Source organism: Xiphophorus hellerii, chromosome 4 (genome assembly GCF_003331165.1).
Source record: "Xiphophorus hellerii strain 12219 chromosome 4, Xiphophorus_hellerii-4.1, whole genome shotgun sequence".
Classification (NCBI taxonomy): Eukaryota; Metazoa; Chordata; class Actinopteri; order Cyprinodontiformes; family Poeciliidae; genus Xiphophorus; species Xiphophorus hellerii.
Window position 1 is genome coordinate 31129645 of NC_045675.1, and position 20898 is coordinate 31150542.

The following is a 20898-nucleotide window of genomic DNA, read 5'->3' on the forward strand; positions in this document are numbered from 1 at the left end:
TCGCAGCTGGTCAAGGCTTGGATCCACAACACACCAACATGTCTTCTGTCTCTGGACACAGTTTCATGTTGATTAGGTCAAAGGGCTAAGATAGCGACCGTTCACAGTAAAACATGACACTTCCTGTTCTCAGGGGGCGTGGCCTAAGCGATGTCATAATTTCACCACAGGGTATTTTAGGACACCTATTGATGATCAATAACAGAAAGTTTGGTCCCTCTATGTGTTTTTATATAGGAAATATAAGAGTTTCGTGTTTCATGGCGAGTAGGTGAACTTTGACCCCTGGTAACCTCCCTTCAGCAAGCTCATACAGTCACCAATTTGATAACTTTAAATCAGACATGCCTTATGATCAGACTGACCGAGTTTGAAGCCGATCAATCGAAAACCCTAGGAGGAGTTCGATCAAATGCAAAGGCTGTAAACGTCAAAATCGAGGTCAAATGAACTTCAATCTAAAATGGCCGACTTCCTGTTGGGTTTAGAGCATGGCTCTAAGAGACTTTTTTGTACGTCCCGACAAGATACACATGTGTACCAAGTTTCGTAATTCTAGGTTTAAGCATGGCTTGGGGCTGTTCATTTAAAATACTCTAGGGGTCGCTATAGAAAAATTAGGCCACGCCCACCAAATATCGCTATGGATTCCTGTTCGGGGATGGATAAGGATCCATCCTAGTGAGTTTGGAGCAGCTCACCCCGAAACTGTGGAATTCAGAGCCAAACGAAATTCGATGGCGTTCGCAACGCCGCCACGCCCACCTGCTTCATCGCAGCCGGTCGGGGTTGGAATCCACAACACACCAACATGTCTTCTGTCTCTGGACACAGTTTCATGTTGATTAGGTCAAAGGGCTAAGATAGCGACCGTTCACAGTAAAACATTACACTTCCTGCTCTCAGGGGGCGTGGCCTACATAAAAAAAAAATTTCACTGCAGGGTATTTTAGGACACCTGATGTCGATCAATCACTGAAAGTTTGGTCCCTCTATGTGTTTTTGTATAGGAAATATAAGAGGTTTTTGTTTCATGGCGTGTAGGTGAACTTTGACCCCTGCTAACCCCCCTTCAACATGCTCCAAAACTCACCAATTTGATAACTTTAAATCAGACATGCCTTATGATCAGACTGACCGAGTTTGAAGCCGATCAATCGAAATCCCTAGGAGGAGTTCGATCAAATACGAAGGCTGTAAACGTCAAAATCGAGGTCCAAAATGGACCTTCAATACAAAATGGCCGACTTCCTGCGATACTTGCACTATGACATTACTTGTAAATTCTGAGCGTCTTAGTGAGCTCTACAACTGTACCGAATTTCAAGTCTCTACGATGAAGTAAGTGAATAGCAATGGGTCTTTTGAAAATTGCTAGTTGCCGCCGTTGAGCAATTTTTTTTGCGATTTTTGCGGCGACCTTAAAATTCAAAATTTTTAAACCGCCTAGTCGCTTCCGCCAAGTTTGGTGAGTTTTTGAATATGATAAAGCCCCCAAATGGGCCCACGAAATGGGTGGAAGAATAATAATTAAAGCTGCAAGCAGCCTCGGGCGGCCCTCGCAGCAAGCGCCGCTCCGGCCTATTGACCACCGCGGGGGTTCCGGCCACCGCAGAAGCTCTCGCACGATTTCCAGAGCCGCAGCCAACTCCCCACCGCAGAAGCTCCGCCGCAGTTTCCAGCACCGCCGCCCGCTAGCCACCGCAGAAGCTGTCGCGCATTTTCCACACCCATCCACCAGGCGACACGCGTGAATGCGTTCGGCAGCGCTCCCCGACGACTGTCAAAAAATCTGGTGCAGATCGGTCGATGCGTCGAGGAGATACAGCCCATGTATTAACTTAGGGGGCGCAGTGGAGCCAAATTACATTTCAAACTCGTCGGGCTCTTTAGAGGTGAACAAAGGTCATACATATCCAGATTGGCGCCAATCGGATGATCTATGTGTGAATTAGAGCCAAACGTATGAATATGGCGAGGGACTGATATTCGCCATTTGGCCACGCCCACACGGTTCAGCCAGAAGCGAGCATTGACAGAGCTCATCATCCGAATTACCTTGATTAGGTCAAAAGAGCCATAAACAGAGCTTTCCAAGGAAAAAAAAGACACTTCCTGTTCTGAGGGGGCGGGGCTTAGATGACGTCATAATATGATGACATAGGGTCGTCAGGGATCCCACCAGGGTCACTCGTGCAAAGTTTGGTGCAGAAGCTATCGACCGTTCACAGTAAAATACAAGACTTCCTGTTGTCAGGGGGCGTGGCCTATGTGATGTCATCATTTAACCATTGGATATTATTGGACACAAGATAATGATCAATAACTGAAGGTTTGGTGTCTCTGTCAGTTTTTGTGTTAGAATTACAAATTATTTAATTTTTTCCTCTTTAATTCAACATTGAACTGTCATTCCGTAGGGCAATGCTGCCCTCTGGTGTCGAATTACTGAAATAATGAAACTATTTCAGTGGGCAGCAGAGGGCAGCATTGCCCTACAAACAACGAACATGGACTGTTTATTATGTAATTACACAGAAGATCTCTCTAATTCATTCTGAGGGGGCGGGGCTTAGATGATGTCATAATATGATGACATAGCATTGTCAGGTATCACACCAGGATGAGTCAGGCCAAGTTTGGTGCAGCTCGGTCGAAACATGTGGAATCTAGAAGCAAACGTATGGCATCGGCGTTACATTTCACTTCGCCACGCCGCCACACCCAGCTGCTTCATCGCAGCCGGTCAGGGCTTGGATCCACAACACACCAACATGTCTTCTGTCTCTGGACACAGTTTCATGTTGATGAGGTCAAAGGGCTAAGATAGCGACCGTTCACAGTAAAACATGACACTTCCTGTTCTCAGGGGGCGTGGCCTAAGCGATGTCATAATTTCACCACAGGGTATTTTAGGACACCTATTGATGATCAATAATTGAAAGTTTGGTGTCTCTGTGAGTTTCTGTGCAGGATATATAAGAGTTTCGTGTTTCATGGCGAGTAGGTGAACTTTGACCCCTGGTGACCCCCCTTCAGCAATCTCAGACAGTCACCAATTTGATAACTTTAAATCAGACATGCCTTATGATCAGACTGACCGAGTTTGAAGCCGATCAATCGAAATCCCTAGGAGGAGTTCGATCAAATGCAAAGGCTGTAAACGTCAAAGTCGAGGTCCAAAATGGACCTTCAATACAAAATGGCCGACTTCCTGTTGGGTTTCGACCATGGCTCTAAGAGACTTTTTTGTACGTCCTGACAAGATACACATGTGTACCAAGTTTCGTAATTCTAGGTTAAAGCATGGCTTGGGGCTGTTCATTTAAAATACTCTAGGGGTCGCTATAGAGAAATTAGGCCACGCCCACCAAATTTTGTTATGAATTCCTGTCGGTGGGTGGATAAGGATCCATCCTAGTGAGTTTGGAGCAGCTGGGCCCGAAATTGTGGAATTCAGAGCCAAACGAAATTCGATGGCGTTCGCAACGCCGCCACGCCCACCTGCTTCATCGCAGCCGGTCGGGGTTGGATTACTCAACACACCAACATGTCTTCTGTCTCTGGACACAGTTTCATGTTGATTAGGTCAAAGGGCTAAGATAGCGACCGTTCACAGTAAAACATGACACTTCCTGTTCTCAGGGGGCGTGGCCTAAGTGATGTCATCATTTGACCATAGGTTATTGTAGGGCACCCGATGACGATCAATCAATGAAAGTTTGATCCCTCTATGTGTTTTTATATAGGAAATATAAGAGTTTCGTGTTTCATGGCGAGTAGGTGAACTTTGACCCCTGCTAACCCCCCTTCAACATGCTCCAAAACTCACCAATTTGATAACTTTAAATCAAACATGCCTTATGATCAGACTGACCAAGTTTGAAGCCGATCAATCAAAATCCCTAGGAGGAGTTCGATCAAATACGAAGGCTGTAAACGTCAAAATCGAGGTAAAAAATGGACTTTCAATACAAAATGGCCGACTTCCTGTGATAGTTGGCTTATAACATTAAATGTAAGTTCTGAGTCTTTTGGTGAGCTCTACAAGTGTGCCAAATTTCATGTCTCTACGATGAAGTACGTTCATACCATTGTGTCAACAGAAAATTGCTAGTTGCCGCCGTTGAGCAATTTTTTTAGCGATTTTTGCGACAACCTTAAAATTCAAAATTTTTAATTTTTCTAGTCGCGACCGCCAAGTTTGGTGAGTTTTTGAATATGATAAAGCCCCCAAAAAGGCACACGAAGAGGGGGGCAGAATAATAATTAAAGCTGCAAGCAGCCTCGGGCGGCCCTCGCAGCAAGCGCCGCTCCGGCCTATTGGCCACCGCGGGGGTTCCGGCCACCGCAGAAGCTCTCGCGCGTTTTCCAGAGCCGCAGCCCGCTCCCCACCGCAGAAGCTCTGCCGCAGTTTCCAGCACTGCCGCCCGCTAGCCGCTGCAGAAGCTGTCGCGCATTTTCCCCAAATTACATCTCAAACCCGTTGGGCTCTTTAGAGCAGAACAAAGGTCATACATATCCAGTTTGGCGCCAATCGGATGATCCATGTGTGAATTAGAGCCAAACGTATGTATATGGCGAGGGACTGATATTCGCCATTTGGCCACGCCCACACGGTTCAGCCAGCAGTGAGCATTGACAGAGTTTATCATCCGAATCATCTTGATTAGGTCAAGAGAGCCATAAACAGAGCTTTCCAAGGAAAAAAACGGCACTTCCTGTTCCGAGGGGGCGGGGCTTAGATGACGTCATAATATGATGACGTAGGATCGACGGGCAAGCCTCCAGGATCACTCAGGCCAAGTTTGATGCAGCTCGGTCAAAATATGTGGAATGTAGAGGCAAACGTATACGAACGGCGTTGCCGCCATTGAAAACTCTTGGCACTTTAAAGCAAGCGAGACCAACTTCCTATCTGTCATCCAACACAGAATCACCTTGATTAGGTCAAGAGAGCCATAAACAGAGCTTTCCAAGGAAAAAAAGGCACTTCCGGTTCCGAGGGGGCGGGGCTTAGATGACGTCACAATGTGATGACGTAGGATCGACGGGCAAGCCTCCAGGATCACTCAGGCCAAGTTTGATGCAGCTCGGTCAAAATATGTGGAATGTAGAGGCAAACGTATACGAACGGCGTTGCCGCCATTGAAAACTCTTGGCACTTTAAAGCAAGCGAGACCAACTTCCTATCTGTCATCCAACACAGAATCACCTTGATTAGGTCAAGAGAGCCATAGATGAAAGTTTCCAAGGAAAAAAATAGCACTTCCTGTTCTGAGGGGGCGGGGCTTAGATGACGTCATAATCTGATGACATAGAATTTTCAGACATCACACCAGCATCACTCAAGCCAAGTTTGGTGCAGCTCGATCGAAACATGTGGAATCTAGAAGCAAAAGTATGGCATCGGCGTTACAGGTCACTTCGCCACGCCGCCACGCCCAGCTGCTATCTCAAAGCCGGTCAGGGTTGGAAACCTCAACACACCAACATGTCTTCTGTCTCTGGACACAGGTTCATGTTGATTAGGTCAAAGGGCTAAGAGAGCGACCGTTCACAGTAAAACATGACACTTCCTGTTCTCAGGGGGCGTGGCCTACGTGATGTCATCATTTGACCATATGGTATTGTAGGCCACCTGATGACGATCAATCACTGAACGTTTGGAGTCTCTGTGACTTTTTGTGTTAGAAATACCAATTTTTCATTTTTTCCTGTGTATTACAAAATCGAAGAATTTCATCTGCAGGGCAATGCTGCCCTCTGGTGTCGAATTACTGAAATAATGAAACTATTTCAGTGGCCAGCAGAGGGCAGCATTGCCCTACAAACGACGAACATGTACTGTTTATTATGTAATTACACAGAAGATCTCTCTAATTCATTCTGAGGGGGCGGGGCTTAGATGACGTCATAATATGATGACATAGCATTGTCAGGCATCACAACAGCATCACTGAGGCCAAGTTTGGTGCAGCTCGGTCGAAACATGTGGAATCTAGAAGCAAACGTATGGCATCGGCGTTACAGGTCACTTCGCCACGCCGCCACACCCAGCTGCTTCATCGCAGCCGGTCAGGGCTTGAATCCACAACACACCAACATGTCTTATGTCTCTGGACACAGTTTCATGTTGATTAGGTCAAAGGGCTAAGATAGCGACCGTTCACAGTAAAACATGACACTTCCTGTTCTCAGGGGGCGTGGCCTAAGCGATGTCATAATTTCACCACAGGGTATTTTAGGACACCTATTGTTGATCAATAACTGAAAATTTGGTGTCTCTGTGAGTTTCTGTGCAGGATATATAAGAGTTTCGTGTTTCATGGCGAGTAGGTGAACTTTGACCCCTGGTAACCCCCCTTCAGCAATCTCAGACAGTCACCAATTTGATAACTTTAAATCAGACATGCCTTATGATCAGACTGACCGAGTTTGAAGCCGATCAATCGAAATCCCTAGGAGGAGTTCGATCAAATACGAATGCTGTAAACGTCAAAATCGAGGTCAAATGAAATTCAATCTAAAATGGCCGACTTCCTGTTGGGTTTAGAGCATGGCTCTAAGAGACTTTTTTGTACGTCCCGACAAGATACACATGTGTACCAAGTTTCGTAATTCTAGGTTTAAGCATGGCTTGGGGCTGTTCATTTAAAATACTCTAGGGGTCGCTATAGAGAAATTAGGCCACGCCCACCAAATTTTGTTATGAATTCCTGTCGGTGGGTGGATAAGGATCCATCCTAGTGAGTTTGGAGCAGCTGGGCCCGAAATTGTGGAATTCAGAGCCAAACGTATGGCAACGGCGTTACAGGTCACTTCGCCACGCCGCCACGCCCACCTGCTATGTCAAAGCCGGTCGGGGTTGGAATCCACAACACACCAACATGTCTTCTGTCTCTGGACACAGTTTCATGTTGATTAGGTCAAAGGGCTAAGATAGCGACCGTTCACAGTAAAACATGACACTTCCTGTTCTCAGGGGGCGTGGCCTACTTAAAAAAATAATTTCACCACAGGGTATTTTAGGACACCCGATGACAATCAATCAATGAAAGTTTGGTCCCTCTATGTGTTTTTATATAGGAAATATAAGAGTTTCGTGTTTCATGGCGAGTAGGTGAACTTTGACCCCTGCTAACCCCCCTTCAACATACTCCAAAACTCACCAATTTGATAACTTTAAATCAAACATGCCTTATGATCAGACTGACCAAGTTTGAAGTCGATCAATCGAAATCCCTAGGAGGAGTTCGATCAAATACGAAGGCTGTAAACGTCAAAATCGAGGTAAAAAATGGACGTTCAAGACAAAATGGCCGACTTCCTGTGATAGTTGGCTAATAACATTAAATGTAAGTTCTGAGTCTTTTGGTGAGCTCTACAAGTGTACCAAATTTCATGTCTCTACGATGAAGTACGTTCATACCATTGTGTCAACAGAAAATTGCTAGTTGCCGCCGTTGAGCAATTTTTTTTGCGATTTTTGCGACAACCTTAAAATTCAAAATTTTGAATTTTTCTAGTCGCGACCGCCAAGTTTGGTGAGTTTTTGAATATGATAAAGCCCCCAAAAAGGCAATTCATTTGGGTGGAAGAATAATAAGAATAATAATAATAAACAGCACAGATACAATAGGCCTTCGCAGCGCTTTGCTGCTCGGGCCTAATAAAACAGTACAGATACAATAGGCCTTCGCAGCGCTTTGCTGCTCGGGCCTAATAAAACAGTACAGATACAATAGGCCTTCGCAGCGCTTTGCTGCTCGGGCCTAATTAGGGTGATGGAAAGAAGGCCTTCCAACCTCAAAGACTTGGAGCAAATTACCAGAAATATATGCAAAATGGTGCACAGAAAGGACAAGATTTAGCTCCTTTTATTGTTTCAAAACCAAATTTTAAAAATTTGGTTTTGATCTACGTTACGTAACGTTTCGTAATGTTACGTAACGTTTCGTAATGTTACGTAACTCCTCTTATAAACATAAGAGGAGTTTTTTACTGAAATGTAAATGTTCTCATTTACGTAGTTCTTATCTTCTCATGAATCAAAGGTGTTGTCTTTTGTTTACTCAGGCTGAAATTTAAGCTGAAACCAGAAGTCTGCAAAGACCGCGTAAAAAGATGTTAGTTTCGCTTCCTTTGATTATATAATTGCACAATTCGACATTTTAAAAAAAAATTGCTTAATACACCGACCTTGGGGGAAAAAAAACTTGCTCTTCAATAAAACGTTTTGGATTATTTTGCAAAACTGCGACAGAAACTCTTCTTTCACATCACATGAGTCACGTGATCAACAACCAAATGTTGCTGCTGGCGCAAACCGCAAAGACAGGAAGTAGTTGGAGAATCACAATGACCTGCTGCGTCAACAAACTTATTCATATATGATTTTTAACTGAGTTTCTTGTTTCTTATTAAAAAAAACGCAACAGAAAATTGTGTTTTTTCAACATTTTGCAAAAATAATGACAAATTTATGCGCAGGTGTGTGTGTCTTTATTTCCTGTACATAAACTTATGGTTTGAACTGTAAATCCCAGTCATCAAGCAGCAACAACTGTCTTCCACATTAACACAGAGAAAAGTAGGCATAGCAAATGCAGACAGCTCATGCATGTGTCTTTGCGTGGGAAGAATGTTTCCTTTTCTTTTTAATGGGGGGAAAAAAACAGGAGAAAAAGGAAAAATTACAGAGTGGGCCGAGGAATGAGACGAACACAGAGAGTGCAGAGTGGCGGCACACCGCAGAGAGCAGCGCGGCCGCAGTGCATACGTGAGTCTGTGTGCACACCTATAATAAAACGGTTCCACGGCTTCCTGAAAATTTGGCGACATTAGAGCCGCCGCCACAAGCAAGGAGACGCAACGAGCGCCTCTGACCCACACGCAGTCTGAACACTTACTAGGCTGGACAGGGCTGCGTGTTGCAGAGATGGGAACCTAGAGCGGGCCTGGTGTGGGGGTTGCACATGCTGGAGTTGGCCTGGGTGCGGTGGTCCTGCAGGCAGATGGCCTTGCTGGAGATGCGACCTGAAAAACATGAGGAGGAAGGTTTGATACAGCAGACCTCTGGTGAGGAAGGTCGAGTAGCTTAGTGGAAGCATTTAGCAAAATTGTAGAGAAAGTGTGACTCACTGATGGGATATTTCTAAAAAGATGTACATAAGAAAGTTGTTAATCTTCTATTTAATCAGGAAAATGATTACATTTTCTATTGTTATGCAGTGAATAGTGATAGATATGCATGATGAAATTTGTTTTACATTTTGTGACAATCACAAACTTTAATGTATTTCATTGAGATTCTCTGTGATAGACCAAAATGTTGGGAAAAACTGAAGTATTTTTCAGTCGGATTAAATGAAAAACTTTTCTAAGTCTCAATCGGGTTTAAATCTCCACTTTGACTGGTCCATCCCAACATATGGATATACTTTGATGTAAAATTTCCCGTCTGATCCCTGGTGGTCCGTGTCCAAAACCCACTGACATGTTTTCCTACCTTAAAAACTGTAAGCTAGCCTAATACTGGTCATGAAAGTTGCAGGATTTCATGCGCAAACCTGTTTAGATGGAATTTGATACAGTATGGAACCTTACAGAACTGTTTTCAATAAATGTTCAATCCAGACCGTTTGAATAGAAAAATTGGTTCCTGAATCGAGAATCGTTTCTGAATTAAATCGTGACACTAAAAATCGGAATTCAATCAAATTGCTTGACATTGAAAGATTTGCATCTCTGTTATGGGGTAACATAGAACCGGCCTTACCTCCAGCACACGGAGCAGAGCAGTCCGAGCGAACCACACCCCAGCTGTACTCAGGTTTCCTCTCAGTGCGGGGCATAGTGTACTCCCAAACCACCCCTGGGTTCTTTCCCTGAAGAAGGATCTGTCAGGCAGGAAAACACTCACAAAGGGTTCAGGAGAAATAAAACACAGTTCTCCCATAAACTAAAACCCACATCTTTTTACAACTTTACCAGGTCCTTGAACCCCAAAATCCACCAATCTAGCTGATAGCAGATAGCCCATTAGAAGAGACTAACGACCAATGAAAATGTGGTATCCTGCTTCGGCTGCTAAGGGTTGCGTGTCTTGAAAACATGACTCAGGAAACATTGCAGAACTTTACTCCACCTCCAACTCCAGCACATATTAACAGACGAAGGAAAGCAGATATACCCACCATTAAACCAAGGACATGGAGATATTTATTTGTGATACTTTTTACTGTCAAGGTCAACTTCCTCTTACGTTCAAGTGATAAATAAAAGACTACCAGTATGTACCAGACCTTTAATATCGGGACAGCTTTCAGCTATATCTGCAGAACCAATTAACTTACAATCACTGGAGCTGTACACTGAAACTAGTCCTGAGGCGCTTCCACCCACTCCGGTCAACCATCTTGACCCTCTGTCTGGCAGCTAGCCAGGCAGAGGGTCAAATGAGAATTGTTTATCTCCTGTGAAACAAGAAGCTTTCTAATATCAGCTCCATGTTTCTGCAAGGAAAACACACACTTGCTAGCTTACGGTATTCTTCACCAGCGCTTCTATTTCCACATTACCTGCTGCACTGGTATCACACATTTGGTCAGCGAACCAAGTTCATATCTAAAACATGTTTGAGTATTTAAGTTTTTAAATGTGAGGCAAATAAGAGAGAAAAGGCCAAGGTGAACAAACACAAAGAACAAAATGTGTGAAAATATTAAAGATGCTCACATGGTCTCCACATGAGCACTCAAAGAGCTACGTCCAGATTAGTTAGTTCAAACTGTACCCACCATTGCTTGGTGTATTAAATGTAAATGGTCATATCACAACAATTCAGAAAGATTGAACAGATAAAGTTGTCTGGAATGGCCACTAGAGAAAGTCTCCGCTCTAATCCAAAGTTGAGTTAGCAGGTTAGGTTTACGCGTCGCATAAAACAACACCACAAAACGTCTTGGGACACAGTACATAGATCATAGGGGGCAATTCCTACAAAATGACTATATGGCTAAGATGTCAGCACAATACATGTAAAACAATCAAGAAACTAAAAAATAAAAAAATAAAAAATTGTCTTTAATGTGTTAAAAATTGCACTGCCTGTGCAAAATCAGAGAGGATGTAAGGCTGGTGTTAATCCGACTGCATAGCAACAGCAGATCACAGTGGCGTGATTTTCACAGCTCCGACAACCTCACACATCGCCGAGACACCCGAGATGAAGACGAATTACAATCTGCCGGGTGCAGACATCAGGCTGACTAAGTTGTGTTCTGGACTGGCATGACCTTGCCCTGTCAGACCACAAGAATTTCAATTTCACGAGGGAATAATCCCGCTTAGTGTCCACCGAAACATCCAGAAGCAGCCATATGTTACGCGGCGGTGGCGGCGGCCAACTCCCCCTTTTCTCATGAATCACCCCAATAACCCCAACGACCACCTCACCCCCCACTCCTCCGCCAGCTGAGCAGCACCTTGTCACAGTTTACGCTCACACTCCACAACATGTGCTTTTCCCTTCAGTGTTTCCACTGAGGAACTGCGAGTGATCCACACTTACATCCTCTCTCACCGTCCTCTTTTTCTTTTTTTTTAAGTCACAGCATCACTATGGAAGAATGTGTGAAGCAGATGAAGATTTGCATTAGGAAGAACTCAAACATCCCAGCTAAAGACCTTGTTCTCTGACCTTCACTCATCACATCCAAAAAGTTCAATTGCAGAGTTCTTAATCTTTTAATCTTGCTCTCTGTCCCTCTGTCCATCCCGTCTGTCCGTTCTTATCTCTGTTCCAACCTCTGTCTCCTTTTTGTAATTACTGGATGTACTAATGCAGATTATGCTTACATCATCTACATGATCTCTGGGATAAATACTCGATTGAGACTCACAAATAAAAAATAATGTAACGAAAGGCAGATAAATTTATAACAATTTCCTTTTTTTATTTTTGCCTTACTTCAAATGTATATGAATAGTTTCTACATATACACATTGTAACACATAAATAGGTTTTGATCTAAAACCATGCGTCAAATCGGGCTCGCCACAGCTTGTGTGGCCCTCAAGTCACCAGAGGGACATGTAATATAATAAAATCTAAGTATTTTTTTAACGTATGCTGCCAAATTACATTTTTCTTTACATCCAGGATCATGGAAATTGACACTAAATCAAGAGATCCTCATGTTTTTTTCACACCAATTTTGAGTTTATTGCAAATTTTTCGCAAAATGGCAGAAAACATCAAGTTTAAGTGGTGCTAACTCCCACCTGCAGGTGGCAATGTTTCATACTTCTACTGCACTGCTACCTAAGCCTCACTTGATGTCACGGTATATACAGTATATACAGTATGTATATACAATATACATACATACCACAATATTATCGCTTATCGCAATAATTGCTGGGGCAATTTATTGTCCAGCAAAATTTGCTATAATGACAGGCCTAGTGGCAATAATAAAACAATCCAGCAGCTTAGAGCCATGGTGCTCACATATAGCAATCGTACATCTGAGAGGACAAATATTTTTAGTGGAATAATACTTCTAGTTTTCTGATTTTGAACAACTATTGCTTCCAGTTGGATATTGTACTATAGCCATGATAATTAGCCGCATGGCTGACGTTGCCTATGAAACCTGGCACTGTTGAGGTGGAAATAAACTCCACCTTTGGGTAAAGAGTTTGAAATCTCAATAAGGGTCACCAAGGACAATGCTGCACTTTTCAAACAGCAGCTCACACTAAGCCACAGACCAAAGTCTCTTCATCAAAATAGCAACATTAGCACTAGGATGTTTCAAGACAGACAAACAAGTGACCGCCAAGGCATGTTAGAATTAAATATAACTCACAGCGGCCAGTCATTCCAGCTCTAACCACACCGTGTCGGTAGCCCAAGGGACAAAGTGGAGACCAGTTTTTACATGAATATCACTTCGCAGTCTGCTCTTCAGCTGGTTTCCACTTCTGTTTTTATGGCCAGGGCTCAGAGGTCAAGAGAAAATAGATGCTTCTGCTGACAAAGTTATGCAGAGGAACTTCCCTCACATCCCCGCTCCGTTCGCTCAAACCTCTGCATGACTCTGCCACTTGTGGAACGTCGGTTTTGCCGTCTAGGGAATGCGCCTGTCCAGTGTTGTAATATGCTGTTTCAGGACAGGTACAGACAAGTGCTCCTCACCAAGCTCTGGTTCGTAACAAACCGCTGACTCCAAATGTGAATGAAGAAAAATAAAAATAAAAAGCTCATAAATCAGCCGGTATGCTGTGCAGAACACCTCACTCCAGGCAATCATCTGATTTTACACTTTTCATCCCTGCTTAGACAAAGCAGTTGACTTCAGGACTTGACTCGCTCTATTAGCCACATGCCTTCAACAAAGCACAGGAGGTCAGTGGCCAGAGGGGACAACTCTATGGTTTTGTGTGAACTTGAACATGAACTTGAAGTAGTGATTGTTTTAACACTGGAGCTGGCAGGACTATGGAGCAATCCTGCATTAAAAACATTAATCCCTGCCCTGAGAAGTTAATCTTTATATCACTGAACTATTGGCAAAACCTCTAAATTGAGCACAAAAAGTGGAGAAATTTGAATTTGATTATTTCTTTATTGTAAAATACTTCTTGGTAAATCAATCAATCTTATATAACTGGGTGCGGTGGTGGGGTAGGGGGTAGATCAGTCAAAGCTAAAGCCAAACTTATTCCTACCTCAAAGCCACATCATGCCCAGAGTTAAAACAGAGCTACAGTAGCAGCGGCGACTTACTTCAAACACCAGAGTCTCGTTAGTGGGACCAAAAGCGTACAGGCTCTCCGGTTTGTTGAAAGAGCGCTGGTAGTCGAACACAGTCCCACCAAAGTAAAACCTCCCTGGCCAGTCCACGGTCCAATCCCCAGTCAGGTAGTACTTTTTCTTGAGGGAACGTACAGCCAGGTAGCTGGTGGACACCTCCATCTCCTGAATGTGGATGCCCCTAGCTCCAGCCGGCACTGTCACCATAGAGTAATACTCTGGGAACGAAGACAAGAAAAACGCTTAAGGTTCAATAGCAAAAATAAAATCAGAGACTGACTTTTAGTCCATGCAAGTCTTTCTCTCTTATTCAGTAATACTTGGTGTATGACTACCAGCACCAACAGAAAAACTACAAGTTTAGTGGAGCTTACCGTTAGCCCGGTGCTGCAGGGTGTACTGGCCCTTAAAAAACTTGCAAGTGGAGTTGTCGCCCTTACAGACCCCACAGGCATCCAGGGAGGCCTTGGAGCCCAGGAGACGGTCACAACCCACAGCCTGAAAAGGGCATTTCGCTCCATTATACAGACTTCTGGGTCAAACATTCACTAAAGCAGCTCTCAAAAATGTACAAACAGCTGCTAAAACCAAAGGTTTTGTGAAGGAGAGAAAATTAAATCACAAAAATGTGTGATAGATATTATGTACAATTGAACTAAAAAAACAAACAGGAAACTGGTTGCTTGCCCCTTTTAACTCAATTCCAGCCTTCAGTCTCCCTGTAGGAGTCTGTCAACGTACCACGTCTTGACTTGGCAACATTGATCACTCTGCTTTGCAAACTTAAGACAAATCACTCAGATTGCAAGTTCATATCTCTCTTAAAGTGAGATCTTTGGGCTCAACTTTTAGTTCCACCTGAATAAAATGTTAATGTGGAATTGGGTCACAATTTCATATGAAGTTCTACTTTAATGGTGTTCAAATTCTGTGCCCTGGGGGTTAAAATGGTCAAGGTTAGAGTATTAAACAGGACATGTCACAGAGACGTGTGCAAGAGATTTTGAAATTTATACCTCTGTATACTGTATTTTAAGAACTACTATATATAAACATGATTTTGGATAATATCAAACATGCAGACAAAGACACTTTTTTTTAATCTAACCTGAAATGACTCCACAGTCATAAGTGATTGTTCTTATGGGAATTGTGAGAACCATCACTGATTCCCTGAAGGAAGGACAAGCCCCTCCTTCTGCCATGCCCTCAACCAATCAAAATGCGAGCAATTATCACTATTCTTATCCAGCAGAAAGCAAGGGAGATGTGCATACAAGTAGTAGCAAACTTGTTCAGGGCACAACATGACAGATAAGATATGTTATATTTTCTAGTCCTTGAGAATCTTACCCCTTTCTAATGCCGCCCTGGGCAACCACCTATGTAGCCCATATCAAAAACTGTGAATGGGGTCAGTTCACTCTGTATCTGTCCCTATGCAGAAAAAAAAACATGAAACCAAGTTACCTCACACACTCCGTCAATGCAGACACCTTCTCTATGGTCAGAGCAGGAGGTGCCATCTTTCACCTTGCTGGACATGGCAAAGAAAAAGTCAAAGTCTTCTGCAATGCAGTACAGTTTACAGATGTCCTCTTCTGTAGGGAAGAGAAAGAATGTGTGAATGCACCAAAGTTCTTCTAAGACCTGGTGAGTTTTGCAGTTTCAGAATCTGAACAGCGTTTGCAGGGGGCTAAAATGGAAATGACAGAAACACTTTGTGGAACTCTGGTGGGCTCATTGGTTTATTTTTTTTAAAATTCAGATCAGTTATCAGAGACAGGCCTCTACAGCCGCCTCTGATTAAAACAAATGATGGTGAAGGTGACTTGGCCCAGCGTCCTATTAAGCATTTCAGAATCTGTTCCTCTCCACATGGTCCCCTCCATTCATCAACAGTTTAAAACCGGCCTGGGATGACAGCCAACACGCTGTTCTTCCTCACCGCACACTCTCTCTTTCTCTCTCTCGCCTTTCTCTGAGTAACAAAGCTGGCCTGCAGGCTTCCTTTTTTAAATCCTTCCCCTTGTTTGAGTGTACAGGTGGCTACATGTTTCCCATGCACATTACCCACAGCCATAGTTTCCTGCAGCTTTGAGGCTCTGAGCATTGCGACAGTAAATAGAGTTTGGCATTACATGGAGTAAACACTTTAGAAAAGAGATTTGGACCAACAGAGGAACACAGAACATACAAGAGTTGGCCCTGGGCTTTGTAGAACTCTCTGTACATTCAAGGTAAAAGAACAATACAAGTACATGTCGTTCCTCAACGGACCACCCTACCGTCCACTTTGGTGTAAGGTTTCCACTTGTAGTACCAGCCCCTGAAGGGTTTGCTGTTGTACTCGGCGCACTGCTGGGCCCGGAAGTCCAAGGCATTGGAAGGGCAGGGTCTGGTGTTACACAGCTGGTTGAGACGAGTCGAGCCTGGGCAGAATTTACCATTGTTCTGGGGCCTGGGTTGGGGATACAGCAAGTTTCATTAACAATGCATTTCTGGTAGTCTGACAATGGCCACTAATGAAGAGCTAACTCAACTTGAATCAAAATGATTGGATTACAGAAAAGAGAGGAGGCTATTGACAACTCAGGAATCTAGGCTAAAAAAAAAAAAAAAAAAGGTTTCGGTATTGCTTCCAGAGTCGACGAAAATATGTTTTATAACAATGAATAAAAATGTGATTTTCAAGAATTTTAAGAAAATCAATGCTTGGGAGTATTTGCTTGAGTATTCTCACTTAAGAATGTCCACAAGAAAGACGTGTGGACATACAGTATACATCTACACAGTCGTATAGTACGTTAGGAAATGGTTAACATTTTTTATTTAAACCTCTGGAGTTTCAATCATAACATTTCGCTGACTCAAGCATGTGAATGCAGTAATTCAGAAGAAGTGGTTTATTTAATTTATCAGTGTTTGATCAAAAATGACTAATTTTCATCTGAAGTACCGTAGCAACACATATCAGCTCTTTTCATCTGAGAAATCACCACTTGTTAGACAAATGGCAGCAGTCTTTTGTCTGACAACACCAGGATGCCATGTCTGACTTCCCAGGCTCTCGTCAGTCCTGCTAGGCATTCTCAAACAACCACCAACAGAGAAAATTGAGTTGGGTTGTTTACTAAAGTGGATTGCACATGCACATAAATACCCACACAGCCTGGGGAACCGCACTGTGTCCAATAAAAAAGAACTGCTTGTAAAAAAATACTTAGAGAAGCCCTTTTAATTTTCTGAAATATCTGTGTCTACAGCAACGGGAAGCACACATTCAGGATGACAGCATATGTTTTAATTGTTTTTTTCCCCTCCGACTCAGCTGCTTGTTGCATCCGTTTAGATCTGGACTCGATCACAGAAGGGCTTTGCTGCCAACGGTGATGGAGATCCTGAAAGGTTTGGAAGCATGGGCGATACCTGCTCTGCGCTGATCTTCCTCCCTTTAGTGAGACGGGGGATTTGGCCCTAGTTTTCATAGTCCTGATCCTATTAAGACTCAGCCGCACACAAACACAAACCATATGGTAAGGTGCTTATAGCGGGCTAGTGGGGGGACTCCCCCGTATACGCCATCAGTCAAGTCCTCCTAATTAGAGCGCTCGATTGATCCGAAAGGAGAGTTAGATCCTCCTTTCTGATTCTAAACTCTTGTTTTGCCAAACTTCTTGGATCTCTCTTCCTTATCCTCTTTGCCTTCAACAAGTTTTTAAGTGTGCAAACCTCATGACCCCAAAAGGGTGCTTAGATGTCCCAATAGCCTGGTAAATCTGCCCGGCGACAGAAGCGGAAACCCCTGCAGGTCAGGGGTCATCGTGTCTGCTCTTGCACTCTCTGTGACTCACCTGCTCCCTCCTGGTCCCTCTCAGGATTTTCCACCACGCCTCTTACACATGCTAATGCATCCACATTCCATGGCCCCAGAGCAGCAAAGAGCTTTAGAAGACGACTGGGAAGATCCACTAAAGAAGGGTCCAAGTAAGGGTCGTCATGTGCCCCTGATAAAAGGAGGTGTTGACAAAATGTGATCCCAACAAAACCGGGTCAAATTCATGAACCTGCTAATCTCCCAGGCTTGTTTATGAGAGATAAATTGACAGTGATTGACCTGGAAGGTGGCCTTTGGGCAGAGAAATACAGCAATTCAGGAAGTGATGTATTTTACAGTGACAGTGTCAGTTTATCAAGCACAAAAATCCATTCTGTAATTTATTTTATATGGATTTTCTGTAATAGACAATACAAAAATGTGGGCATTTGTGAAGATGAACGCATTGTAAACGGTTTTCCAACTTTCAGTGCAAACTTATCTTCGTCATAGGTCTGTGTCGGTCAAAATGTTTAAATCTCGGTCTCATCTGTCTAGAGAACCTTCTTTCAGATGTTTGCTGTGCACCTTACACGTCTTGTGGTGAACTGCCACTGTCTACAAGTGAAGGACCTTTAAAACATCTGCTAAAGTGCACCTTAAGAGCAAATGACAGGATGCCAAAAGAAGTGTCTAAAATTTGTAAAATGCCGTCCCATAACATATAGTGGGGTTCTGCTATGTTGGTATGACATCACATGCCGGTATAATCAGAAAGACACAAGTGGAAACCTCTCTATGAAAAAGATGAGAACCTGACTGACCAGAGAGAGCATGGACAACAATCAGAACTTATACAACAATCTTCTTTGGACAAAATATTTTCTGGACAACAGAACAGAGGACAACTTTGACATTAATCAACTCCATAGTTTCAGGACCACATATCAAGAGTGAAACATCGAGCTGGTAGATGATAGCAATACAGAATTTGCCATGGATTCTACATGGGAGCTGGAGCCAAAACATACCAGTAAATCGACCAACGATTGGCTGAAAACAAAGAAATGGATCGTGGAATGGAGTCTGAGCCCAGATCTGTACTGAAGAAACGCTTAAAACTTCTCACAGCTGTCAAAGTGAGAAATGAGACAAAACCTTCGCCAAAGCGAAGTCAAGACTGGTAGATGGTTAAAGGAAGCATTTTACCAACATGTTCCCGTTTTTGCTGACATCTTTTGTTTAGTGAAGAATTCAATGTTCATTTTTGTTTTGTGCAGGCTAATTATCTGCTTTCCCACAGATTAAAAAAAATCCTAGTAGGGAACCTAGTATTAAATGGGGTGTCCTGTTGTTTTCCATGACTGTTTTATCATGGTTTTAAAGCACCAGAGCTTTTACAATGATATCATGACTTGGCCTCATTGGATTTTACGTTTACCCTTCACCATCGTCCGTCCACCCGCTTGTCCTGCTGATCCCAGAACTCACAGTTTAGCAGCTGCAGTCGGCAGGCTCTCCTGCGGAGTTCCGTTTAACGCCACAGGAATGATAAATGGACTTGACAGCTAACCCGGTTTAGAAGGCTTTGTGGCCCTTTTTCGGTCTGCCAGTCACGGTGTATAATGTGTATCATATGAGAAGCAGCCAGCCTCGGAGAGCGTCTTTGATCCTTCACGGGGATTAGGAGACGAGTCGGCTGAGATGGACAGAGTAGCCCCACCAGGCTGTCGGCCCCAGCGGTAAACCGAACCAAGGAGAAAGATGTAGTAGAAAGCCTGTACATTACGAGGCACTGTGTTTAAATGGACAAAATCGGAATATCATAAAATACATTATATTATTGAGGAATTTATGGGAACCTGAGTTGAAAAAGCTCACATCATCTTGGTAAATTGAAAATATTAAAAAGTGACAAAAGCCACTCACTTGATAAGATAAAAATAAGTAGAAGAATACAGTGGTAGGCAAAGTTAACTAAAAAGTTAGTTGCTAAAAAGTTAACCCTAAAGCACTAATCATAAATATTAGTTTGTTTAACACTAAATCACTGCAAATCACTGCACCAGGAATGTATTAACCAGAAGCTAATTCTAAAGTGCTAACTTAAATTTAAATTTAACTTAAATTTAAATTCCGCCGGACTTTGAAAGATTAACACTCTCAAACAATTTAATTTTAGCTTTATAGTTTATAAGTTTTATAGTGGCATTAGATATTGGATTTATGTTTATAACTTGTACAGTATGTGTTTTTTGTGTGTGTGTCTGTATGTCTCTTGTTCTTAATGAAGCTACAGGGAGAAGAGAATAACATGAAAAAAGCCGTCTGGCTACATGACGAATGCTTAACAGTCGATAACCAAAACGTCAAACTTTATTAAACCGAGAGTTTACAAAACAGTCAGGAAACTGCACTTTAGAATCTCTCTGGAAAAATTTGCTTAGTTGATACAGAGTGCGCTAAACGTTTTTGAAGTTATCAAAAATGCTAAAGCGCTAAAGGAAAAAATAGCTCTGCTACTAGCTCATTAGCACTGGAAAGACAGGATCATCTTCATGTAGTCTGCAATAGGAAAGACATCTCACCTTAATCTTCATTCAGTCTGACTGAGTTTGAGATGTTTTGCAGACGAAAATGGGCAAACGAGAATGGGCAACATTTTCTTATACGCCAAGAAACCTGGAGCTGTAATCGCAGCAAAAAGGTGGTTCTACAAAGTATTGACAAATGCACACCATGTGTTTCAGGTTATAAGTTGTAAAAAGATCGGAACCGTGTATCCTTTCTTACGTCTGCTAAGCAAAGCTATGCTAATTTATCTTGCTCTTTCCCCATAAAATTCCAACAAAATACTGTACATCAGGGGTTTATTGCATAAAGTATTTTAACTAATGTGAGTCTGGCACACTTACTTGTTATAAAATCCCCACTAATAGAACTCATTAGGAACGCAATCTATCTAGTACTTGTTCGTGACTGTCGCTCTGTTCGACCCCGAGACAAAGATCTGAAACATCGCATAAATCTGGATGCATACTCTGTACCAGCAAGGTGCTGCACATCTGTTGTGCAACACAACATTAAAACTAACAATGCCCTTTGTTCTTGTAAAGACGCCCACAGAGCTCTTGGCTAGTAGGGAGATATGCTTTCTCAGATCCGACCTGGACTTGTACTTGCGAGTGAACAAGTTCAGCGGACGTTTGCTGACTTCAGAAAAAGAGAAGAGTTCTATCAGGAGACTTTCTGAGAG

At 43.0% G+C, this 20898-nt stretch overlaps 1 protein-coding gene across 2 annotated transcripts in view; it reads right to left on the minus strand.

Moving 5' to 3' along the window:
* Positions 1-20898, minus strand: part of adamts18 (ADAM metallopeptidase with thrombospondin type 1 motif, 18) — a 75020-nt gene that overhangs the window by 17692 nt on the left and 36430 nt on the right. For both annotated transcript variants that reach the window (XM_032561434.1, XM_032561435.1), the window contains 6 exons: positions 16114-16286; positions 15296-15426; positions 14200-14323; positions 13799-14043; positions 9782-9902; positions 8913-9039 (listed from right to left, as the gene is read on the minus strand). In XM_032561434.1, the coding sequence (XP_032417325.1) occupies positions 8913-9039; positions 9782-9902; positions 13799-14043; positions 14200-14323; positions 15296-15426; positions 16114-16286 (921 nt within the window). The remainder of the gene's footprint in view (positions 1-8912; positions 9040-9781; positions 9903-13798; positions 14044-14199; positions 14324-15295; positions 15427-16113; positions 16287-20898) is intronic.